Source organism: Phalacrocorax carbo, chromosome 2 (assembly GCF_963921805.1).
Source record: "Phalacrocorax carbo chromosome 2, bPhaCar2.1, whole genome shotgun sequence".
NCBI lineage: Eukaryota > Metazoa > Chordata > Aves > Suliformes > Phalacrocoracidae > Phalacrocorax > Phalacrocorax carbo.
Window position 1 is genome coordinate 120,300,818 of NC_087514.1, and position 23,151 is coordinate 120,323,968.

At 38.6% G+C, this 23,151-nt stretch overlaps 1 protein-coding gene across 2 annotated transcripts in view; it reads right to left on the reverse strand.

The window, feature by feature from the left end:
* The window catches only part of DNAJC13 (DnaJ heat shock protein family (Hsp40) member C13), a 55,122-nt gene that overhangs the window by 17,717 nt on the left and 14,254 nt on the right, over positions 1 to 23,151 (reverse strand). Inside the window, exons 7-37 of one of the 2 annotated variants that reach the window (XM_064444127.1) lie at positions 22,819 to 23,025; positions 22,612 to 22,707; positions 22,368 to 22,459; positions 21,377 to 21,543; positions 21,198 to 21,277; positions 20,948 to 21,117; positions 20,017 to 20,116; positions 19,661 to 19,768; positions 18,960 to 19,115; positions 18,160 to 18,216; positions 16,745 to 16,866; positions 15,474 to 15,549; positions 14,356 to 14,451; positions 14,060 to 14,203; positions 12,887 to 12,901; positions 12,318 to 12,400; positions 10,962 to 11,115; positions 8,683 to 8,786; positions 8,448 to 8,607; positions 7,362 to 7,424; positions 6,955 to 7,056; positions 6,705 to 6,809; positions 6,116 to 6,318; positions 5,563 to 5,647; positions 4,918 to 5,072; positions 3,903 to 3,948; positions 3,533 to 3,687; positions 2,791 to 2,992; positions 1,906 to 2,021; positions 1,020 to 1,098; positions 313 to 448 (exon numbers count right to left, since the gene is read on the reverse strand). In XM_064444127.1, coding sequence (XP_064300197.1) covers positions 313 to 448; positions 1,020 to 1,098; positions 1,906 to 2,021; positions 2,791 to 2,992; positions 3,533 to 3,687; positions 3,903 to 3,948; positions 4,918 to 5,072; positions 5,563 to 5,647; positions 6,116 to 6,318; positions 6,705 to 6,809; positions 6,955 to 7,056; positions 7,362 to 7,424; positions 8,448 to 8,607; positions 8,683 to 8,786; positions 10,962 to 11,115; positions 12,318 to 12,400; positions 12,887 to 12,901; positions 14,060 to 14,203; positions 14,356 to 14,451; positions 15,474 to 15,549; positions 16,745 to 16,866; positions 18,160 to 18,216; positions 18,960 to 19,115; positions 19,661 to 19,768; positions 20,017 to 20,116; positions 20,948 to 21,117; positions 21,198 to 21,277; positions 21,377 to 21,543; positions 22,368 to 22,459; positions 22,612 to 22,707; positions 22,819 to 23,025 — 3,634 coding nt within the window. The remainder of the gene's footprint in view (positions 1 to 312; positions 449 to 1,019; positions 1,099 to 1,905; positions 2,022 to 2,790; positions 2,993 to 3,532; positions 3,688 to 3,902; positions 3,949 to 4,917; positions 5,073 to 5,562; positions 5,648 to 6,115; positions 6,319 to 6,704; positions 6,810 to 6,954; positions 7,057 to 7,361; positions 7,425 to 8,447; positions 8,608 to 8,682; positions 8,787 to 10,961; positions 11,116 to 12,317; positions 12,401 to 12,886; positions 12,902 to 14,059; positions 14,204 to 14,355; positions 14,452 to 15,473; positions 15,550 to 16,744; positions 16,867 to 18,159; positions 18,217 to 18,959; positions 19,116 to 19,660; positions 19,769 to 20,016; positions 20,117 to 20,947; positions 21,118 to 21,197; positions 21,278 to 21,376; positions 21,544 to 22,367; positions 22,460 to 22,611; positions 22,708 to 22,818; positions 23,026 to 23,151) is intronic. The other variant, XM_064444128.1, reaches the window with a different exon arrangement.

A 23,151-nucleotide genomic window follows, 5' to 3' on the forward strand; every position in this document is an offset into this window, starting at 1 on the left:
CTGCACAGACAGAATTGTAAGTCTAAGCTAAATATGGAAGAAGATTCAGACTGATTAGCACTGGTGCTGAGCATTTCAAAAAGTTAGTCATGCTTTTGGATTAAGTTCTACAGCAGATGAATTTGTTTCATGGAACTAAAACTGCTATTTTGAAGCTCTTTACCATAGCTATATAATGCTGTGGCAAGCCAGAAACCAGATCTGGTTGACAGCAAGCCAGAACACAGACTCAGGAACAGAGGAGATTAAAACTGACCGCAATGGTCACTGAAGAAGTGAAGATAAAACATCCTTCTGAGACACCATGCTTACCTTCCTTATGCCTGTTGAAGAGAATGCTTTGAGTTTTCAATATCAAAATTATGTTTTCTGGATCTGGCCCATCTATCACCTTGGCTGACTTTGTGCATAGAAATTCATATGCTTTATTAACTTTTTCAAACATATCCTGCAAATAAAGAGGAATAGTCTTAAAAGTTGCAGCATCAGTTTAGATGTGGGTAATATACAGCATTCCAGGCTATTCGCCACAATGCTAGTTTATTACCGTATTACGCTTCAGAAAGTACTACGAATAACCTTAAGAACACTGGTTCACAGATCAGTTTTCTTTTATTTCCTAGACTCCACCACTGGCAAGAGACTAAAACTAAGTAAATTCCACTATGACAGAAGTACTAAGAACAATTTAAGTGATTGTAAGAATGGGCAGAGGATGCAGTCTGTCTTTGAAAGGGAACAAATAGCTTATTTAGGTCCTATGTAACTCTCTAAACCAGATGCTTTGAGATGTGGGTCTGACCTGATTATGTCAGTTTACTATAGAAATCCTTATATTCCTTGATCGACATCAGTTAAATTACTCATCTGTAGTATTAATCCATATTCTACTATTCATCTAGGGCATAGCTTTTAAAAGGGAGAAAGAAAATTTAAATGGCCATTTCAGAATTCTTAATAGACATAACAGCTGAATTTGTCCCCCCTTTACGAGCACCATAAATTTGTGTTGTACATACTCTGCCTTCTGGATTCTTGTCTGGGTGGTATTTTTGTGCCAGCCTGAAATAAGCTTTCCTGATCTTGCTTTCATCATGCCTACGAGAAAACAAGACCCATTACACTGAGTAACATCAAAAACACAGAAATACAAGCCTGCATTCTGACAACAGTACTAACAGTAGCTGCAATTAAGTTAAAACTACAGAGGTCTCATATTTCAATTTGAAAATCCTGCTTCATCAGCTGACACTGAATGGGGCCACAGACTCCACTGAATATGCTAACCAGAAGGTGCTCTAAGTACCCAAATCTTCTAAATGAGGAGTCTAAATGAACTATAAGTGGTAAATATTAGTAGTTCATGATTTGTAGTAAGTGCACTGTTCTTGAAGGATAAATAAAGTACTATCAGTTCTCTTCTAGAAGCCTGAAGTTAGAAACCAGTGACAAGACATAAGATGAAAAATTCCAAGGATATTATCACCAAGAAAAAGGACAATATTTAGCAGGGGAAAGAAGGATTGTTAGTGAAACCAAGTTCCACTTTGAACATATTCAAGTGAACTTGAATATTCCATAGTCTTTGCTCCCTATGGTTGAGTCTAATATGCTTGTCCTGTAAAACAGCCTAGTGAATGCTTTGAAGCCGAGCTCAAACCATTTTTCCCCCAGTTTCAGTTTATCTGAACACTTTACAATTATTCTCCCAAATGCTGGAGTTGGATTTTCAAGCTTTGTTTCTTTTTAAATAAAGCAATATTTCACTGTGAAAGCAGTAGGTGCCAGACATAACTGAACTGGTACCACTATTTGCAAGTACTGAGATACGAACCTTCAGTTTGTCCAGTGTACAGAGTTTATGTAAGTGTAGTAATACAACTTTAAATACTGAAAACAACTTACTGGCCTTGTCCCTTGGGAAGGTTAAGGACTTCATAAGCATCATCTATTGACATGGTAGGTGGCTTCTTTTCTACCTCCTTCTTCCAAGCTTCTAGTGTATCTTTCAACAGCTTAACCTAAATAATTACAATGTATTACTGTTTCACTCACGTTGACACCAGTGTACATCATCTTTCATTAAAAAAGTGCTGCTTTATTAATGAATTCTAATCACTCATCATCCTAAGTTCAAAGACCTAATCCTTTTACCTTTACTAATTATGGTTCCCCCTCCAGTCAGGAAAGTGATTAAGACTTTGCTTCACTGAAGTGCTATATTTTATTCAAGGTAAGAGCACCTTAAAATTAAAATGTCTATGTAAGAGTCACATTAGAAGAGGGAGAATCACTTACAATGATACACAGCTCACATCTTGATTCCACAAAAACTGCAAAGCAGCTGCACAGGTAAAGCTGCTGCTCAGACAAATCTAGACCATAGACTTATACCAAAAAGATCTCACCAATTCAGTTAACGTACTGATACCAAGTCAGCTCAGTTTTTTGTCCAGCATGAACAAATAAGAACCCCAAAGCAATGATTTTTCCCCCACCTCCAATTGCTTGAGGTTCATTGAAACCCTATATGGAGTTTCTTGGATGCTTATTTTGCCTTTTTAGTAAATCACCACAAGGAGGATGTACTTAACATGGTTGCTATATGGCATGAAGACCATTCTGCTTCAAGATAAAGTGGTGTTTAACTTATTTGCTTATGAACTGAAAGCCAGGATCAGTTACTTGCAACAAACCTAGCATTTGATTTCCTTAATTTTTGTACAAATCCCACTTTTAGGACTCTGAAAGATCAAGAACTAAATTAATCCTAAAATACTTCTTACTTACTGGATCTTTAATGGGCCAGTCTGGAAATCTCAGTGTATCGCAAAGATGCTTGAGGTAATAAATATTACAGAACAGCTCATTTTCCAGTTGTGGATAGTTGATAACTGGGATAGGACAGTATTGGTAGAGTGCTCTTGTATTGCTTTGAAGACGAGGGGTGAAGTCAGCAAGATGAGCAGCAATCTTCTCTATCATAAGACGCCTAAAAGTTACAAAGTTTGGTTTAACACTTGCCAAGCAGTCCTCGGTGACTGTACAAGTATGTTCAACTTCTTCTGAAAAGGTCTTCCTTAGTTTTTATCACATGTTTCAGAAGGTATTCAGAATAGGATTCAGTTATATTATATATTGTTTTACAGATATATAAAACTATTCTGTTATAAAGCTATTTCAATGCCAAGAAAATTAGTTTATTAAAAAAACATAAAGTGACCTAAATAGTAATGTCTCCACTCATGAAAGGAACTTAATCAAGCATGACAGAGGTAGATGTAAAGCATGTTGTCAGATGTTCTGGGAAATATTCCCCTTCCCACTGCCAATTCCGCTCCACCGGCCCATTATTTTTGATAGAAGCAGAGGGCAATGTAGGACATTGCCCTTGCAGAAGGCAAACAGAGGGAAGTAATTAAACCACGGAATCCAGGTATTTTTAGCATTCTTTAGAAAATGTCAAGGGCAAGACCTCTTCAGCACGAAACATAGTTCAGATTTATTTGTCCCTCTGACAGAAAACAGTTACCTCATTTCATTGCTCCAAATTGCTTCTGGAGTGTCAAATTCTCCAAGGAATATCTCAGAAAATTTTTCTGGTTCATAATTTTCTAAATAACAGACCATTGCCTCAGGAAGAATATGTCCAAGAATACTTCTTTGAACTATATCTTGACCTTTTGTCTACAGAAGAGATCACATTGTCATCTCAAAGGTAATCTGATTTCAGTCTTGCTAACCAACTTGAGATCTAAAAAACCCTCCCCCTTTTCCCTTATAGTTCTTAAAATTTAACTGTTGAGAACTCAAAAAGAACAAGCATCAAGTATTGTTAAAACAACTACAGGTGGTCTGCAAAACTGTTTGGAAAGAGGTAGTTACTTTTGCAATCTACTCACTTCTTCAGACTTGAAAGCTTGTTTTGTATGTGTGTATTTCAAAAACCTAGGAGAGAAACAACAGTTATTTTCTGTTTAATTAATACTAAGGCTCCCTTGAAAGATAAGCAGACCAACATAATCCAGCTGTCAAGTCTCATACATTTACTTTTATCTCAAAGAGTAACAGCAACAATTGAATGAATCTCTAAAAAGTCTACCAAATCCTTGGGAACTCCAAGATAAGCACTCCCATGTTATAAGTGTTGCCTTATGCTCGTCATTTCAGTTTTAAAGTCTTGTCCTGAAAGCTTGTTTTCTACACACACACACACAAAAAAAAAAGAAAATGAAGCTGATGGAGGCACAGACCACCTTTCCCTACAAACCTTACCCTGCACTGTTAGAGCATTGTTGCAAAGATGAAACAAGATGATCTCACACTGACGGCTGACATTCCTGTTACACTGGAGTCATCGTGTAAACATGCAACGATTTCCCAGTGCATTTTGCTACAGAAGAGACTTAACTGGAATTGCACAATCGCTTTTTATGAACTATTGAATTTAGAGGAAGAGTACTGGAATGAACCGCAACATCCACCTGCATGTGGCAGTGCATCTGTGTCAGGCAGTACAGACTGATCTAATTGTTTTAAGGTTTCAATATTCCAACATACTATTAGATTTTTCCAACACTTTTGACAGCTGATTACTATCAAAAACCAGATTAGCATATCAGTAGCCTCTACTACCACTCTTTAGCGCCTGTAACAATTTGCTCTTCTACCATAAGCCGTACCTAGTTGTACTGTTAGAACTATATGATCAGACATGCTCTCATTCCCTGCCTGGCAGGGTCATAAGCAATCCACTTTTTTAGCAGCTGACTAGACCACATAACAGCAGTTTTTCTAGAGGGTGTTTGTTTGCAATCTCACATTGGTTCTAGCAAGCCATACTCCCTGGAGCATTTAGAGCAGCAGTCCTGAGCATGACTGGTCAAGAGGTATTTTTAGCTATTCTTTTTTCCTCACCTTGCAATAGGAAGTACATTGGAACCCGTATACATCATGATAAAGAAGAATACTCCACTCAGATAAAAGCGAGGTAACTGAGGGTTATCTTGCATCACATGAAACAGCAATATAGCGACTTTTTCCACAAGGATAGGATCAAAAGTGAGTAACAGCTGAAATCAAACATAAGCATTTACATTAGCTGCTTGAGTAGTCCAAGTTACCTAGCCAAACTGAAGTTTTAACTAATTCAGTATTGGGACAAGCCAGTAAGCTTACAGTAATTTCAGTTAAAGAACACTTCAACCCAAAAATAATAAGTTCAAATCACAGAATATTTAAAGTTGGAAGGGACTTCTGGAGGTCACGCTGTCAATCCCCCCTGCTCAAAAGCAGGGTCACCTAGAGCTGGCTGCCAGGGACCGTGTCCAGATGGCTTTTGAATATCTCCAAGGATAGAAATATTTATTAGTGAGATATTGGCTGAAACAATGTGAAGTTTGGGACAACACCCAGTGAAGTAAACAACTGCTTGTCCAGAGATCTGCAGGATGTTACAGATGTCATTTGTTGTGTTTGTCCCCTTTAAAGTATCACACAGGGAAGACTGTAGAGTAAGTCAGACTTTTACTTATTTAGATACATTTTTGAAGAGCTGCTTACCTGAGTGATATGAGGAAGACAAGTACTATCCGACAACAGCCTTTTCACTCTAGGCAGAGGTCTTATAATAGCATTGTCTTGATCCCTTAAAAAAAAAAAGTGGCACAGCAGTAAGCACACACTTTTCTCTTTCAAGAAATAACTTTATTAAGCCAGAAGTATCAGGCTATTGAGATCACAGTGTCTTTTTTTGTTAACTTCAAAGTTTGCTCTTAGACTTGATAAGCATGGTTTAATATCATGCATTAAAGCAGCTTTGGTTTGGTTTTAAGTCAAAAAAGAGCCTGCCTGCAAGAGTAAGACTACGCCCCTGTGCATTAGAAATGCACATAGCTTGTGCATTCATTCTTGCAGTCCCTTTCACAATATTAGAGAGTTTGTAAATGAGACAATACTATTTGCCCACATAATTAATTACTACTAAGTAAAAAGACTCTTTAATACAGTTCATTAATGTACTACTTGGTTTCTAAGAAAAGCTTTAAGATAGAATTTATGGATTTATGCGTCTGCCAGAGAAAGTTGACCACTTCTGCTGAAATTTAGTGTTTACCTGCTGGGAAAATATCCACACATTGTGATGAGCATGTTGAGTACAAGTGTGGCAAGGTCAGTCTCATTCAACACAGGCTGGCCACTGGCAAGTAAGCACCACTTCAGCTGAGGGATGACCTGCAATGGTCGCCAACCATCCATACCTTGAGCCCAGCAACGTGTTTTTGAAGTCAGCTTTCCACTGTTCCATAGTTCCTGCATCTATTGGAAGATTAGAGATTAATTTAGGTGATTCAGCATTCAGAGCTACCTTTGCTTCTAAACATTCACGCTCAAGACAAGCTTTTAACTGCTGTATGGCAAACTATTATAGTTGCATGAAATTCCAACATATTTATAACTGTCAGGAAGCATGAAGTAAAAGTTGACAGATTAATTGCATAACTGGGACATGGAGGGGTAGGGCAGCCTTACCAAAAAGGCTGTGGTTCTTGGCACAACATCAAGTCTCTTATCTAGCTGTAATCCTTATTTAAAGAGTCACTTTAAAGAATGCTAAACTATATTCTCAGTTTTCCTCTCACTGTTTGAAACACACCCAGTCACCAGGATGGAAACACTTTGTCAGCTTCAAACCTGACAGGTACCTCTTGAAAGCTGTAAGGACCACTCCTTTCTTTGTCAGCATTGCCAAAGTACCATTCTTTCTCGCTCTCCCTCTTCATATCAGGTGCCGCCTCAATCACATTGCTCTAGAAGTTGATGTTTATAAGAATAGCTTTAGCTTCAATGCAAATATCACATTTCTACAGGAAATGTGAAAAGGACCTTTTTTTTTTAAGGAATTGTCCTTTCGTTTCTTACTACTCATACGGTGCTTTGCCATAGGCCACATACCTGCAGGGGGACTGTAGCTCTGCTTGTGTGAAGATGTGCCAGAGTAAGCAGATCTACAAGGATTCTAACGCCATTTGAATCCATGAGGTCCTTCACATTTTTCTGTGAATGGATGAACTGCGTTAACACAAGGATTTCCTAGATAAGAGTTATTACAAGTACTCAACAGTTTTATTCAAGTAAGAATTGACTGTGAAATTGACTGTGAAGTCAAATCATTCTCTGAAGTGACTGTAACGGTACAATCACCAGTAAACAACTACCACATCACAGAAAGCTGTATCAAACATTGTTTTAAGAATTCAAGAGTTGAATTTTTGCTCAAGTTAACCCTGAAAGACTAGTTCAGATCATTTTATGCAGCTGAAAGGCCATAAACTACTGTCAAGTGTACACGTCCACCTTACCTTATTAAGGATCAGCTTGTTGAGAAACAGTATCAATCTGTCCCGCTCAAGCCTATCAGTGCACTATTGCAGTGGAAGAAAACAAATTAGTATTTGACAGCACATATTAGAAGTTCAAAAGTCAATACAGCCACACTTGCAAAGAGCTATTTTTTTCATGCCCAGGATAAGACTGCTGACTATTACGTGTCCAGTTTCATGCAGAGCTAATAAATGCAGCTTTCTGCCACTGAAGAGGAAAGGCCTTGTTGCCCTCCACCCCATTTGTTACTCTGGGTCTGACAAATTCACTTTTCTGCCAAGTCTATTGTTCTAAAGCAACAATGTTTGGATTCCCCAGTGAGCCGGTTAACACAAATACAAGGGAAAAAGAGAATGCTTTCAGACAGCAGACAGAATGAGTCTGATATTACATCTCTGGTGAGACTATCCAGACTCAAGGCAAAATAACAAGAGCTTGCATTGGTTCAGTTTCACTTCCAACAGCCATATCTAAATCCCATACTGATGTTAGCAAAGAACCCCTCCTTCAGACTGCACAGAAATGTATTTTTGCAAGCGGCATCAGTTGTCAGACATAACTTAAGAGACACTTAATAGGCAAATAGTACCACTAAAAATCTAATCCATCACATGTGCCCATCTAAGGCTACCATTCTATTAGGTCTGGGGCTGCCGCTACTACTCTTGAAGTCAGTATTTCAAAATAATGCAACATGGAACAAGGTTCTCCTCTTAAAAAGCTTTATGCTTCTGCATTTTAAAAGCACGCACAAGATTAATACCACACAACAGTTCCTTCAGACTATTTCTGTACAGCCTGAAAATGTGTTAAGGCCAACAAAATGCAGATGTAAAGAGGCTAGTTTGAAATACCTTTGGGATCAGCAGGATAATTTAGCTCCAACTGAAACAAGGAGAGATACTAGGAACATTTGGTGACAGCATGGGAAAAAAGTGTTCCTGCTGCAGCTTCACACTCTGTATAACCAGAACTCTGGCTTCACGGCAACTTGAAGGATCTGAACGTATGCTGGACTAGCTGTATGTTAACTGCTACATCAAGTAATTTTAAATAATTCTTACCCTTTCTAACATCCCAACAATGTACTTAGTATCAGAAAATGGTCCTATTTCTTCATGACATCTTCCATAAACAATGGCCAATGCTTGCAGGCATAAGCATTTCATATTCACTTTTGGGGTAAGCAAGAAGCGATGGTAGAGTTCATTGAAAAATTCATATCTAAGAAAGAGATCAGATTTTAGTGAAGAAAAACAGAGACCCTGGGAATGAGATAGGATTTTAATAATGTCTCACGATTTTCTGATTGCTCCACTCTCTTCAGTTTCATCTTCTTCCAATAGCAATCTTAGATAATAATCCCCTATTTTTATTTCTTCAGAAAGGCACTCATATTTTACCTGTAACACAGAACACGTTACTTATCAGTAAATACTGTTTCTCCTTCATTAAGATTTTGCTTGCATCACAATATTGTACTTGCTTGCATCCATAAACTCAAGCTTAGCAATCTCCTACAGTCTGAGGAAGACTGAAATCTGCAAGTTTGCTGTTAAAGAAACACAGATCTACAAAATATACGCCATAAGCTATTGCTGCTCCCCAGAACAAATGAAGTTTCTCATCTTACTGAAATCCCATCTTCCAGCCTTTAAGTAACTTTTTCCTAATATCAGCTGGTTTTATTAACTGAACTTGGATAGTACATGATGTATTCAGTGACTCAAGCTGTAATGAGTAGTTATTCCATTGCAAGATATTTCACTCAATGTTAATACAAGTTTGAAACACAAGCATGACTTAATTACTAGTTATACTCGCTATTATGCTGGGTAATGAAAGCCTAGAGGCATGAGTATGCACACCAAGAAGCTGAAGTGAAATTGCACAATGAGAGCCATCATTAACTTCAGAGCAACTATAAATTTAACCATATGCCTCAATGCTCAGTGGTTTTAAGCATTTGGGAAGCACCTCATTTAGAGGTGCCTCTAACATACCACAAAAGCCCCTGTACACAGTGATTTTTCTTATCTATAGTTTACTGGCTACTGCCATGAGGCCGCAAAGTTATCTCCAGATTTGACCAAAACACACGATACAAAGACGCCCCACTAACTAGTACACTTCTAGAGCAATCTCAAGCCACAATCGCCCTTGGCAAAGTGACAGGTACCACAGCTGACAGGGAAGCCTTTGTCACCACTATGTAGTCAGTACAAATACTTACAGCATAGCCTGATAGAATATTCATTTAAAAATATGTAAAAGCAGATCTGAGACAGCAGCTGTTCAAAGATCATGTTACAGAAGCCCCCTCCAGCCAGTCCCAAACATCCTGGGCTGTAACTGCAAGGATGCTAGTGATACATTCCAGTAGCATAGGCCATACAGGAACGCAAAGTGCAGGTGGGAAGCCTGTATTGCTAACTTTCAAGGCTGTACTTTTCATTCTGCCTCAGTTAGCACCTCTAAAGTATCGAGACAGAGTTGGGATAGCAGACACTGTGGCACCCAGAAGTCCTGTGACTGACCCATACCTGAAGGAAATGTCAAAAGCTGAAATGCAGTGCCAAAAATACCAACTCAAACTTAGCTATTTACTGCATCAAGGTAAGAAGTAATCTGTAGCTGTGTGATAGGCATAAGTTGTATACATAAAATAGCTCTTTCTCCTAAAGCATTAGCCTGATGTCTTATAATTCTTTCCGATTTCCCAGTCAACTGAAAATCGCTCAAAAGCAGTTTACTCTTGTTTCACTGACAGTCCTCTGCTCAAATTTCAACTAGAAAGCTGTACTGTGACAAGGATGGTATTGGGAATATTAAGAATATCTCACAGTTGTATTCAAGCGTGGCCTTGCTTTACTTCAGTTAAATTAACAGTGCATGGAACCGTAACAATACTGGAGATAAGAGTAAGTACAGAAAGTGTTTACTAGCACATTACTTCAAAATATCTTGCAAGATGTTTTGAGAAAGCCAATTAGGACCATACCGATTGCTCTACAGAAGCTGGAAAGGCTATTTTGACTTTCAGTACTGCTGTTCCTAGAATGTGGAAACAGTATCCTCAATCTATAATTTACAGAGCAGCATAGGTTTAGCCACATAGCTATTCATGGTTTGGCAACCCGGTATTTAACAACCTTAGGATCACTGAGACATGATGAAAATAAAGACAAGGAACTTGCAATCAGGAAGTGACTTGTGAAACTACTCAAAACAAGTCTGATGGAGCACATTCAAGAACAGGCACAACTTATTTGACAACAGTGTCACACCAACTCTTCTCCTCTTAATGCAAGAGGACATCAAGGTTTCTGATCAATGTTTCATCTCTACAGCATCATTTGCCAGGCTGAAGAGGATTCAGTTTTGCAGTGACACTCAACAATAGTACCTGTTCACAGCCTCAAGCCTTAGGAGTTCATTCCATAAATAACCCCAAAAGAATTCTAGCTTGCATATAGGGACTGTCAATATGAGATTCACTCATGTAGTCAGAGATAGAAAAGTGACATCTTAAGTGCATATGTAAAATATGTCTGTTTCTTCTACAGTGGGTCATTTACCTCAAACTCCTGGTGGTTCCATGAGATAACATTAGCACTACCAAGTTCTCTATCAATACTAAATGCTCTCATCTCAGACTCAAGAGTATCTCTCAGTTCTTCCCGTGTTTTGAAGTTCCAAATCAAGTTTGATCTAGCATGATCCTGAAGAAACCTAAAAAAGAAGTAACATAGTTTAAACCCCTTGTCTGAAAGTCTCAGGCAAGACTCAGCTGGTAAGCTAGAGGAGACTAGCACCTGTGGGCCTTCATTAGAAAGCACCGAGTAGTGTTCTCCAGTTTCAGTAGCTATGGCTGTTCAGTTGTATAGTGTTTTCATAGTCACAGACAGACTAAAGCATGCCTGTTGTCATCCCTTTTGGCTCAATTTGTTATCTGCATATAGCTGGTGACTAGGAGGTGTGCAAGCTATTCGTCATATCTGCCAATAGGGGCTGCAAGTGAACAATAACCCAGGGCAGCAGAGATGCACATACCAAGTGTACGTTTTAACAACAGAAAAAAAGTAGTTCATGCAGGAAAATAGAAGTTGACGTCAAATGTCAAAAGGCAGTCGGTGGATGTTCTTCAGTGTCAGGTACAAAACAGCCTTTGGATCCAGAGACTGCCTGAGAGCAGCATTTTAATACTCAAGGTTTAGGAGCGTGCAAAACTTCCTTTCATGCCACGCTTATGCGGAACGGACTATATATTTGACCTTTAGAAACATTAAGCACCAAATCAAGAAGTTCAGGGAATATCCCCAAGCTTGCTTTCATAGAGTTTGTTGAACAGTCAAGCCTTATTAATCCATTTAACATAACACCCCTAACCAAAATAAAATTATAATACCTTTTTTCAGCTGGAGGCCCCTCCCTTGTAAACTTTGACAGTTGTAAGAACTCACAGGTAAGCAACCTATATTTAGGACCTATGGTGCTATTTGAAATCAGTATCCGTGGTTTTTTTTTTTGCTTGCCTTAAGCTCATTTTTATTCTAATTCAAGTTAGAACACCTTGAGTAGCTTACAGGTTGACACACCAACACACTACAATGATTTTTCTTCGCCTCTAACATCGTGCAGATCTTCACCTGCAGTTTATTATTTACTCTTCCTTTTGATTCAAGGGAAAAAGGATGTAGTTTGATAACATTTAAGAAGCTTTCCAAATTCCTCCCTTTCCTAAACGCAAGCTAAATCCTTCAAGTATACCTTAGGGTTTCATTTTTCGTACGTTCCTGTTACAAAGCACTTGTAACGTTTCAGGGCAAGCAGAAACTGGAATTAAGCCACAGCAACTCAGAAGTTACTAACAAAAACACCCAGCCAGGTAGTAACTTGTATCTGAGACCACCATATTAATCTTAGTACATTACCTGTAATAAAAGAGGTCCCAGTTTGCTTCTATTTTTATTCTTTGGCGTCGTTTCCTTAATATCACTGGCTTTTGAATAATGTTCTGCAAAAGAGCCAAATTTTAGTTAGTAGAAATAGACACTCCCCATTTTCCACTCTTAAAATATAAAGCTGGGTTTTTTTACTCCTTCAAAAGCCACACTAAGTTAAGCTTCATTAATAAGGTCTCCTTTTCTAGCAAGTAATAGCAACAGATTTTCACAAGTGTTATTTACACCAAGCTATATCATGCCAGAGAAACTTTCAGCTGTTCAACAAGTTTGAAGCAAGTTATCCCTGAGAAAAGCTTAGTTCCCATCACCATAAGTACCCATCAGCTCCAAAGCTGATGGAGGGGGAAACCCACAACAAGAATGCTTTGCCCTTGAAAAGAAATAACTAGAGCAAGTCACAAATCTGACTTGGCCACTGAAAGGTTCCCTAGTTCGATCAAGCATGAAATCAGTGTTATACTCTACACGAGGTACCACATGCAAGCAGAAGTCTGAGCAACATAATCCACACAAGTGGCAGAGATATACAGACTTACCATATTGTTTCTGTCCTGATTGTGATGGAAAGTTGGAAGAAAAAGAAAAGGTACATTTAACAAGCCACAGCCACTGAAGTAATTCAAATTGGTAACACCAAATTTGCTACTGCCTTTTCCAAGCCACACTTGCATATATTTACGATGAAAGCTCAGAACTCCAGCAGAAAAATGACTGTATACGCTAAGTATCTAGACAAGATGCTTCAAGTGCATTTAATTTGCCATTCCACCACTGTTTTCCACATTTCTCCATTAATACTTTGTTTTGAACCTAGTTCACTGTTATTTCAGAAATAGTACCTGTCAAAATTCTGCACCCCAGTCGACACCAAACTTGAGCTAGATTTTATCACACTAAGGTTTTCCCAAATTAAAGCTTATTGTTACAGCCAATCAAGTATGAAGACAGGCATTTTCAATACTCTGCATTGCATTGATCTTTTCATCCTCCCTTGCATATGTAAAAGTTTGTTTCATTTTCAGAATGCATAAAAACAAGCTCAGCAGGCTAAAGAAAATTAAGGGAAAGGCCTCTGAGTTTGTCATACAGAACATCACAGTAAAATTAAAGGAAGAAGGAGACCAACAGTAAGAACACAAGCAGTACTTGAGCTATCCTCTTATAATATCATATCAGTCACTTATCACTTCAATCTTAACCATGGTTTTATGCATAGCTTTGTTGCATTTTAAGCACTGAGATATCTATATTCAAGGTAACACTAAGCTTCTTCAATGAGGTTCCCTAACTAAAATACCACTAGCATAAAGTGCATCTTTTTGGATGCAAAGAATATGAATAGTTTTTTCCAAGTGTAGTTTAAACACTTGTTTTGCCACATTTCAAGGTTGTCCTGTAATATTATCTTGGAAGAAATGCACATAAGCTGCAGTCCAGTTTGATAAGGTTGCTGAAGCAAGAACAAGCTAAAGCTTAACATGTATGCTGAAGGAATCCATTTGCCTGCTTTACCTTCTCCCTGGAATCCATTTCTAACTCAAGATGAAGAGTAGTAAGAGACAGAGTTTACTAAACGGAAGTAGAACTATGAAGTTTCTCGCATTCCTACGCTTCTATTACTGTCAAACTTCCCTCTAATTTCATGGAGTTGTAGGTGTTTCTCTCTACTTAGTCAGGTTGCTGTAACAAAGAGTTCCAAATACTTTTACCTCTTTTTGAGCTATGCCCATTCTATCTCTCCAGTGCATCAGGACTAGATCCACCTTCTCTTTGGCAAATTTTTCAACTTCCTTCGCAGCTTTTCCAGCCAGTCTCTGCCACTCTGGCACTTTATTGAACTTGCCATACTGATCCTGCAGAATAAGTGCTATTAGTTATTTGTAGTTGCCGGTCTATCAATATGTTTGATGCAGATCAACGCAACAGTCGAGTGTCTGTATTAGAAAAAGTCACTACAACTGTATATCGATATAACGGAAGCAGTAAGACATCTGCATTTACTTACAGTTGCAATTTTTAAGTTATCTCTGACATGCATCCTGTCAGCATCTTTTTCAGGAACAGGATCAGCACTGTCAAGGTATGCCAGCAAACCTGGTGGCTAAAAACATTTAAAACCAGTGTAAACACCCTCATGACTAATGGAACAGTCATCACATTAGGTAACAAGAGAATTTACTTTAAATCAGAGATTAAGACAGAACTTTTATTCTACTCTAAAGCAAGTATGTAAAGCTACAGCAGCTTTTTGCTTTTATTAGTGAAACACCACCATCCTCAAACAGAACCATTCAGTAGAGGCATGTAATTAGACTCAGTATGGCAGAGCTCTTGCCTATATCCCCTTTCTTTAACAGAGTACTTAATGAAGCTAAGGACTGCAGGAAGAAAAGAGTTGATCCCACTGCAATATTGAGGTGAATGAAAACTGTAACACTAGAATTCATCCATATCCTCTGATATGGAATGAACGTTGCATGTGACATTAGAGATGAGATAGTCTTATCTGACTAAGCCTTCTGGAAGACAGTGACCAAAATCAAGACAGTTCACTCTGCCAAAAATGAAGGAACTACTATTTTGAATTTAAAAGCTGGTATTTTTCTAGATTTAGTAATTCCTTACAAGACTGTTCTTTGAACTAGTTTCACTGAATTAAGCAAGGACCTTTCAGGAGGCTGTAAAGGTGAAAGAACATGGGGATTATCAGCTAATATATAAATTTAGCTATGTTATAAGCAGAGTCGGACAGGCATGAAAGCGTAGACAGAACTGTTGCCTTAATTTCTTACTGGTACTAAGCATTAGAGACTGTTTACTATGCCTCCCACATTTTTGTCTTTCTAAAAAAAAAGTTGGACACCTTATTTTCAAGTTCTTGTTTGTCATATGCCTTTTTTAAAAGTGGCAGGAAAGTAACAGAATACTTTAAGAGTCCAAGATGTTTTGTACTCGCCATCAATATCCTTCAAACAGCAGATGCCAGACTACTGATTTCCCAGGTTAGACTTCGCCACCGGGAGGGGAAAAGGAATATGTTTTCTATATAGACTAGCCCAAGTTCTCATATTACAGGCTTTCAGATTTTATTCTTTGACCACTCCATATCCCATTTTTACTCACCAAAATACGTTTCAACAAGTTCATAGCAGTTTTGTTCTCAGCTGTCCAGAGGCCAACCAAATGTCTACTTAACTGCCTGAAAAACCCATTGAAATTAATAAACTGCATTAGTATTTTAAACAGATTTTTAAACCACTTAGCTGACACCCTTACCATGCTGGTGAAATGAAGATGAGCAAGAGCTTCATGCTCTTGAGTGAACAAGAGCACAAAGCATTATATTGTTCCAGTTCAGATATATGCTTAGCATGCTTTCAAGTGTTGCCTTTAACAAGTTCCAGTGAAGTTAGTGGAACAGTAGCAGCACATGCTTTTTGATCTAGACCTCAACAGAACACTTGAGCAATAGAGCAGAAACTAAACTTCTAATGACCAAGTGTAAGTTTATCTAGTCAATCTTAAGTTACAGTTAAAGTTAAGAGTCTATAAGCCATCAAGAACTGTTAACTGCTCTCCTTGAAGCTCTTTAATACCAGTTATTAGCTAGGAAAGCCTTTTTGGGAGCCTGCCTTCATGCCAACTGACAATTCCTGCCAACATTTGTCACTAAGGTTCTACTGCATTGAACTGAAGCACTGCTTACAAGCAAATAATAGGTAGTAGCTCCAAACAGAACTAGTGTCACAGAAGGGTTCATAGTAGCTCTCTCCTGAATTACATAGTGGCAACAATATCTACTTGTCACTACACCACTTAGCAACACTTTAGGTGCCTCAGAAACATGCAGCAGAAACTTCTATATCTTGTATTTGGGTGGAAATAATTGAATTAACACTCCTCCTCCTCTGCATGCCCTCAGGCCCAGTCTCAGAGCTCACAAGTTCTACTGACTACTGAATTCATGGAATGTCTGTATGAGACAACTTTCTCTCAGACAGGGTGGGTGACCCTAACTGCATGCAAGATGTCTGAGGTGTGCACACCAGGATTTTACAGTTGTATAATAAAGTTGAAGCTTTTCACATGGTCCAGACATTCTACTTGCCTTTTCTTTTCCTGAACATTTTCAGAAAAAAGTAAAAATAAAAACTTGAGCCTTTAATGAGTAACCAACCCAAGTCCCATGTTGGGGGAAAAATAAACAACAACAAAAGGTTTATTAAGTTGTTGCACCCTCAGCTGAAGCTTGCTCTACTTAAACACACCTGCTGCTGAAGAAAATATTCTCCTGAAAAACTCCAAGTTTTCTTCCCTGACCTCCTGATGTTTTTAACATTAGCTAGGCTATTACTTAGAATTTTTAAACATAATATCAAGTGAGACTGACATACCTATTTGTAAGCATCCTCTGATCTGTGCTTATTGTAAACATAGCAGTGTGCAAGTGACGAGGTAAGGCACCTTCACTGAGGGCAAGATCTTGCATTTTGGTAGCAATCTCTTTGTCTCCTTCCTTTGGAAACAGGGCAAGATGATTACTAAAGAAAGAATCTTAGTTAAGCTGCTTTTATCTTAGTCTACAGTTCCAAGGCCTTTTTGACCACCAATTATATCAACTAATATCCAAAACCCAGAAGCTATGCTGTGACCAGCTTTAAGTGCAAGCTCTCAACAGCAACTGATTGAAGATGTAGTAAAGACATGGACCAGATAACTGGTAATTCTATCTACGAGGACAGTAACTGAGCAGGATAAGATGCATGTCTCCCATCATATATCAGGAGGTTGGTAGTACCTTTACTAGTACCACACTGCAACTCTAAATAAGGGTTAAACGAAGAGTGACAACCACAAGTAATTGCTTGTTGCTTGACTTTGGTCAACAGTAACCATATAAGAATAACTGGTGCTGTTCGGTTTAGACAGCCACATGGATAAGACTGTCACTCAGCTAAGATACATGCAATGAATAATTAAGAAAAACCTTTCACTGCATTTTTATTTGCCCATGTTCCACTATAGTTCAAATGATGGGAGTTCTAAAACAGCAGAGCAACTTTTAGCTACCATTATCAGCTATATTAATGGAAACTTGCAGATTGGTAATACCTCTATTTCAAGTGTTCATTGACTTCCATTCCAAGAAAGTACTAGATGCATTTCAGATGCATAAGCCACTGTGATACAATGAGGCACTAACTTTAGCCCTGAATTTCAACACAGGAAGTGTCGAGAGTCAGTTAGCAAGGTCACTCTGCAACAATCACGAGCAGCCTTTGAGAAGTATGGACTTGGCCCATACATCATGTGGTACAGAAACTAACAAAGCCAAATCATCCTTTGTTGAAGCAGAAAGAACAAGAACAGAGGTTGACATCACTAGTCTGCTCTGGGACACTACTGCCTGCTAATCCCAGTCCCATTCCATCTGGCAATGCATCCCAGGAAATATGACCTCTCCTCCTTGAGAGGCCCTCTTTAACATGCAGCAGTCTGGTGGCTCTGAGATGTGAGACTGAGCTACAAACAACACGAACAGCCAAACCTTGACTGCAGTATGAAAACATGCAAGGCGCTACCTAATGTCCCAACCTGCATGCCTTCCAATCCCCCAAGTATAAGATACAGCAAGTTGCTATATTAAACCACTCACATTTAAGCAGGTGTTCTGTCCCTCACCTTCCCCCCTCCCCCTGCCCCCACAAAGAAGCTAACATAACAAATTTCTATTGGTAAGCAGTTGCACTTCTGAAATAAACGATACATATTTAGTATGCTATCCCAGGTAACATTGATAAAATCTCACCTCTATTATTGCCTTCATTACCAAACCTGCTCCTTTCACAATTGCCATGGAAGGGTGCTAAAATATAATATTGACAAAATAATTATCCAAGTGCAAAATCTGAAGAATAGATCATCTGTGATTCAGTTCCCTTAACTCATCTACATGGCTGTTCTACCTCCAGTTCTGAGCAAAAGTTCATCTTTCAGTTTTGTGAAAGCTAGCCTCAGGAAGAGTTCTTATCCCATACCTTTAAACAAGAATCTCTCATGCAACTATCAGGTAGACTTCTTGGCACTGAGCAGCAGTACATACCAGAGAAGCTGGAATAATGCTGGCAAAACTGACACAAGCTGACACTAACCAAGAAGCAGAAGAGCATACTGTTTCTACAGAAAGAAAGCACTGACATTTTAGCTAAAAAACCTAGAATTCTTACAAGTTTACTACTGAAGAGGATGTTACTTTTGTTTTGTAACTCTTAACTCTCATTTACTGAAAGAGAAACAAAAGGTGGCAGATTCTCCAAAGAGAGGAAGCTCTGTTCATCTGCTGAATGTAGCTTAACATTTAACCGGCATTTTAAAGTGTTTTAGGTGGTCTGTGATTTGGCATATCATTCATTATAGAATAACCATCTCAATCTGATAGCTGAAAGTAAAGCAATAGGTCTCTAAAAATGTCACCAATGTAGACAAGGTTTAGACACATTAACCAGCTGAACAATAGACCAATTTGTCTCTCAGGAGAACAAGAAAAAGTTCACGTTCACTACATGACTACCTAAGGCCTCTGATAACAATGAAAAAGTGAAATCTTACCTGAAACAGCTTGAAGAGTGTTCTTCCATTAGATGCCACCATTTCCAACAACATGTCAAACTGCTGCCCCTCGGTAGTCTCACTATATGGAGCACATAGGGCAAATGTCAGGAAGTCCAGAAGCGAACTAATTACTAGGGCACCTGTCCCATGATCCTGAAATAAGACGACAGGTATGTAATACAGATACAGTGTTTCTCCCCTGCCCAGGAGTATTCACAAAAGTTTTGTTCAGTATTCATGATGCTGAAGGCGTTCCTCCCTGTTATACCACGAAATAGTCTGCAAACTAAAATTGTTTAAAATATGCCATTACTCCGAGTATGGCAAAACTCTAGAAAAGTATTGGCTCCTAGACTCATGACCTCGTACACTGGTGTGCTGCAAATTACTTTTTCAAGCTTTAATCCCATAAATACCAGTTTACGCTAACCTTTTAGTTAAAGGGAACACCCAGTTTCCATAATAAACATGCAAACACTTGTTGCATAACAAGTTCTGCAGTATAGATAACTAAATTCTAACCTGTCAAGATCCAAACCAATTTATAACAAGCTTCAGTGCCAAACATAGCTGTATTTTCTGCATTTCAGTTGCAGGTACAAACACATTCAAAGATATATACAAGTATGATAGAAGTGTTTTCATAGTGTTTAGGAAAGGCCCTTAGAGGAGCTATCCGTTTTCAAAATTTGACTTACCACATGGGAATTGAATTTCTCCAGTAGATTTTCTAGAAACTTCTTTGAAGAAAGGAGGGAAGCTTTGTTCAGCTGCTCCTGCCTCAAGTCATAGTCATCATGCATGGGCTATAAAAAAAAGTATTCACTACACAGTCACATTTCAACTGTCAGTTCTTAACAGCTGTAGTCTAAAAGCCACATACTGAACGCATAAAAAGCATATCCTAGTTCAAGTTCAGCAGGAAATCACTGTGCCAAAAGTAATTTCATGTTTGAGCACACTGCAAGTTGAAGGGCAACCCCTATTTCTACATCTTTCAGTAGACTGAGGTTCATACATTCCAAAGTGAAAGAATCTGCAATTTAATACTTACACACATAAGAGCACAAAGCATGTCAATAGAAGCATGGGTTACTCCATCATTGTTCCTTTTGAGGGCTTTCACAACCTTTACTCCTAATCGTTCTCGAAATCTTTTAAAAGGAAAGCAAAACCAGCAAGATTAGAGAGGAAACAGAAATCTTGGTTTTAAGACAAAAGTCCCATCAGGGACCAAAAGTGGCCTGCTCCCACTGCACTTGGCAAGCCAGTCCCTTGACATTTACATAAATTCGAGATTCCTAGTAGAAAAACATTGACTTCACTGCTAATATGCCAAAAAGCACATTCACCAAAACAAAGACATATTCCCACAGTTACAGGATAGTGATAGTACAGGACACTATTCACAGAGAAATAGAACTTTATAAAGGTCTCAGACTAAATGCCTATGTTATTCTTCCCATCATTCAGTTGCCCCAGAGTCAGAAATATTCCAAAGAATTTTTCATTTTCAGAAGGACATCAGGCAGTTTTTCTGCTTCTTTATGTTACCCAATTAAGACTCAAACTCCAAGCAGCCTGTACTTCCTGTAGTACAACTTAACTTCCTAACATCAAGTTCTATCTTGTGTTGAACTGGAAATCGCAATGGCATCAACATACTTTAAGAACAAAGAACTGCCTACTTCAAGGACAGGAAAGTGTCCTTTCCACTAGGAAAAACATTTAACCATATTTGACTCAAGGCAGAGACTAATTCTTCCTTTGCTAAATAGCTTTACATCCTAGTGATCATTCGATAGTCTCAATTTACATTAAAGCCTGATGACAGCCTCATACTACTGGCAGCAATTGTGTACAGTCTTCCAGTCTTTTTCAGAAGTGCTTAACTCCAGTTCCCAGTTTTAAAGATAAGATACTATCAAAAGCTCAATAACTGTCTTCACCTACTAATTCCAAGCCTGAAGAGACTTCTCACTTACTTTGGAAGCTGAGTAAAGGCAAGAAAGCCCGCTTTTGAAGCCACTAGCCGTCTTACTGCTTGGAATTGACTTTCAAGCTCTGCATTAGATGCTGCAATATCTCCCTCTTGGGAGAGCAACGCTGTTATGGCATTATTAATGAGTTTCTCCTTGTTTTCTGAGAACAGACCCTGGTTAAAAAAATAACAATTATTAATATCTTTATGCATTAACAATATCTTAAGAGGATGGGCAGAAGATTTATTCTTACATCTTGTGTAACTGCATGTAGCACCCCACTGTAGGAAATGTTAGCATTGAACCTGAACACAGCATCTGCAAAGTTACCATCTGGAAGAAAACATAACAAGAGTTAAGTGCACAGTACCTGACCAAGTATCTGGATGCTTTAAAAAGCACTATAAAACCATGCAGTAAGTATTAGCTTACTTGGAGGAGCAGCCAAAAACCTCAGATGAAGGCTCTCTACTTCTTCATCTACAGGCATACTGAGTAGTCCCCAACGCTGGCCTTTCTGCGTGGAGGTCATTTTCACACAGACATCTCTATTACCAGAAGCTCTCACTCCATCCAACAAGCTGGCCAGGAGAGAATCTCTGGGTTGGGAGAAAGACATATGAATACAATTTAGATCAGAAAAGTGATGTCAAAGAACAAAGTTATAAGAAAAATAGGCCAAAAAAAAAATACCAAGCACAGAATGAAAGGCAGCAATACTTGGTATTTCTAACACTGGTGCTAACAGCTACACCTCTGGAAGAAGTCACTAACTTTCAAGTCTTCCTTTATTCACTGGAGTAACAGAGGTGTCTTACACCCAGCATAGCCAGCTGCAGCCTTTTGCTAAAAAGATCAACTCCAGATTATCTGTTAATGAGTTACACATATTGCGAGCCAATTCATCCCTGTGCTTTCTACAAAACCTTACTTAGCAGGATTAGATCGCATTACAACTGCAAGTACCCTCAGGCACTATTCTGTTGGTTGTTTTAAATAGAATCAACTAAGACCATTTCAAGCAGACAGCTCAAAGGGTTTACAGCCTTCACACTTCCATATAACTTAAATTGTGTTCTCTTTCCTTCTCTCAGATATACTGCTTAACCAAGTACAGAACAGCAGAACACACAGCAGAATACAGAGAACCGCATTCCTTATGAGAAACTGGCTGTGTCTAACTGTCCAACACCTTTACACGTTCATCAGAAAACTTCTGGACAGATTTGCTTAAAGTTGGGATGAAGGTAAAGCGGGGAGATTTAGCTCCTGCAATGAATCTTGATTTATAAGTGGCAGACCACTAGAACAGCAAGGCTTCAAGTTAAATTCTGACCCTTGGAAGCATTATGGAAGCTGAGAAACGAGAAGAACTACAATGGTAACTTCCATTTGAATTTATAACCCCAGAAGCTCCAGTTACCTTTCTGTTGAAGAGTATTTCCGAATTTGTCCTTTGATAAATTCAATGGTAAAAAGCTGGGGGTTTTCACAGTCACATACTATTGCAAACACCTAGAAGTAAGAGATAAGGATCACGTTCAATAGAGCATTATTTATCCGCTCTACAAATTGAGGCCATCTTACGTATACTACCAAATTCCTACTATTATAATCTTTTAGAGCTTTTGTTTGCAGAAGTGGTACTGAGAAAGGTTGCCTCTTACCTCACCTAGAGGTTTCAAAGTCACAATGTTATAGGTAGCTGGATCCCGCTCAACTAAGCAAGCTTCTGTAAGAGCTAGTACTCTTTTCACAGGTTCCTTAAAAAAACAAAAACACAAACAAAAACCCCACAAAACAAAACCACTCGTTAGGAAAGAGAATTCTTAGCATTTAAGAGGTACCAAGTAAATTCAGTTTGATACCCTTACCAAGTGTCTAGGTGTTACTTTTTGAACAACAAACTCTGCTAAAGATGTTACAGATTCATCGTTGCTGTATTTTCCAAAGCGAATATTCAAGTATTGCTCAAATTCTAGGGATTCTTTCCTTATCCGCAGAGAGATACCTATGAAGTTGCCAGCATGCTCTATTGCACTTTTGATTATTTCCTCCCTCTGCTCAGATGCAAACAGGTGCTGCAAGTTTTGACAAGAAAAAAAAAGGGCAAAAAATATGGCATAGCTCAAGAAATCACAGTTCCATAAATAATCTTCCACTATATATCTAACAGTAGAGAATCTTCCCAGCAGCTAGGCTTGCCT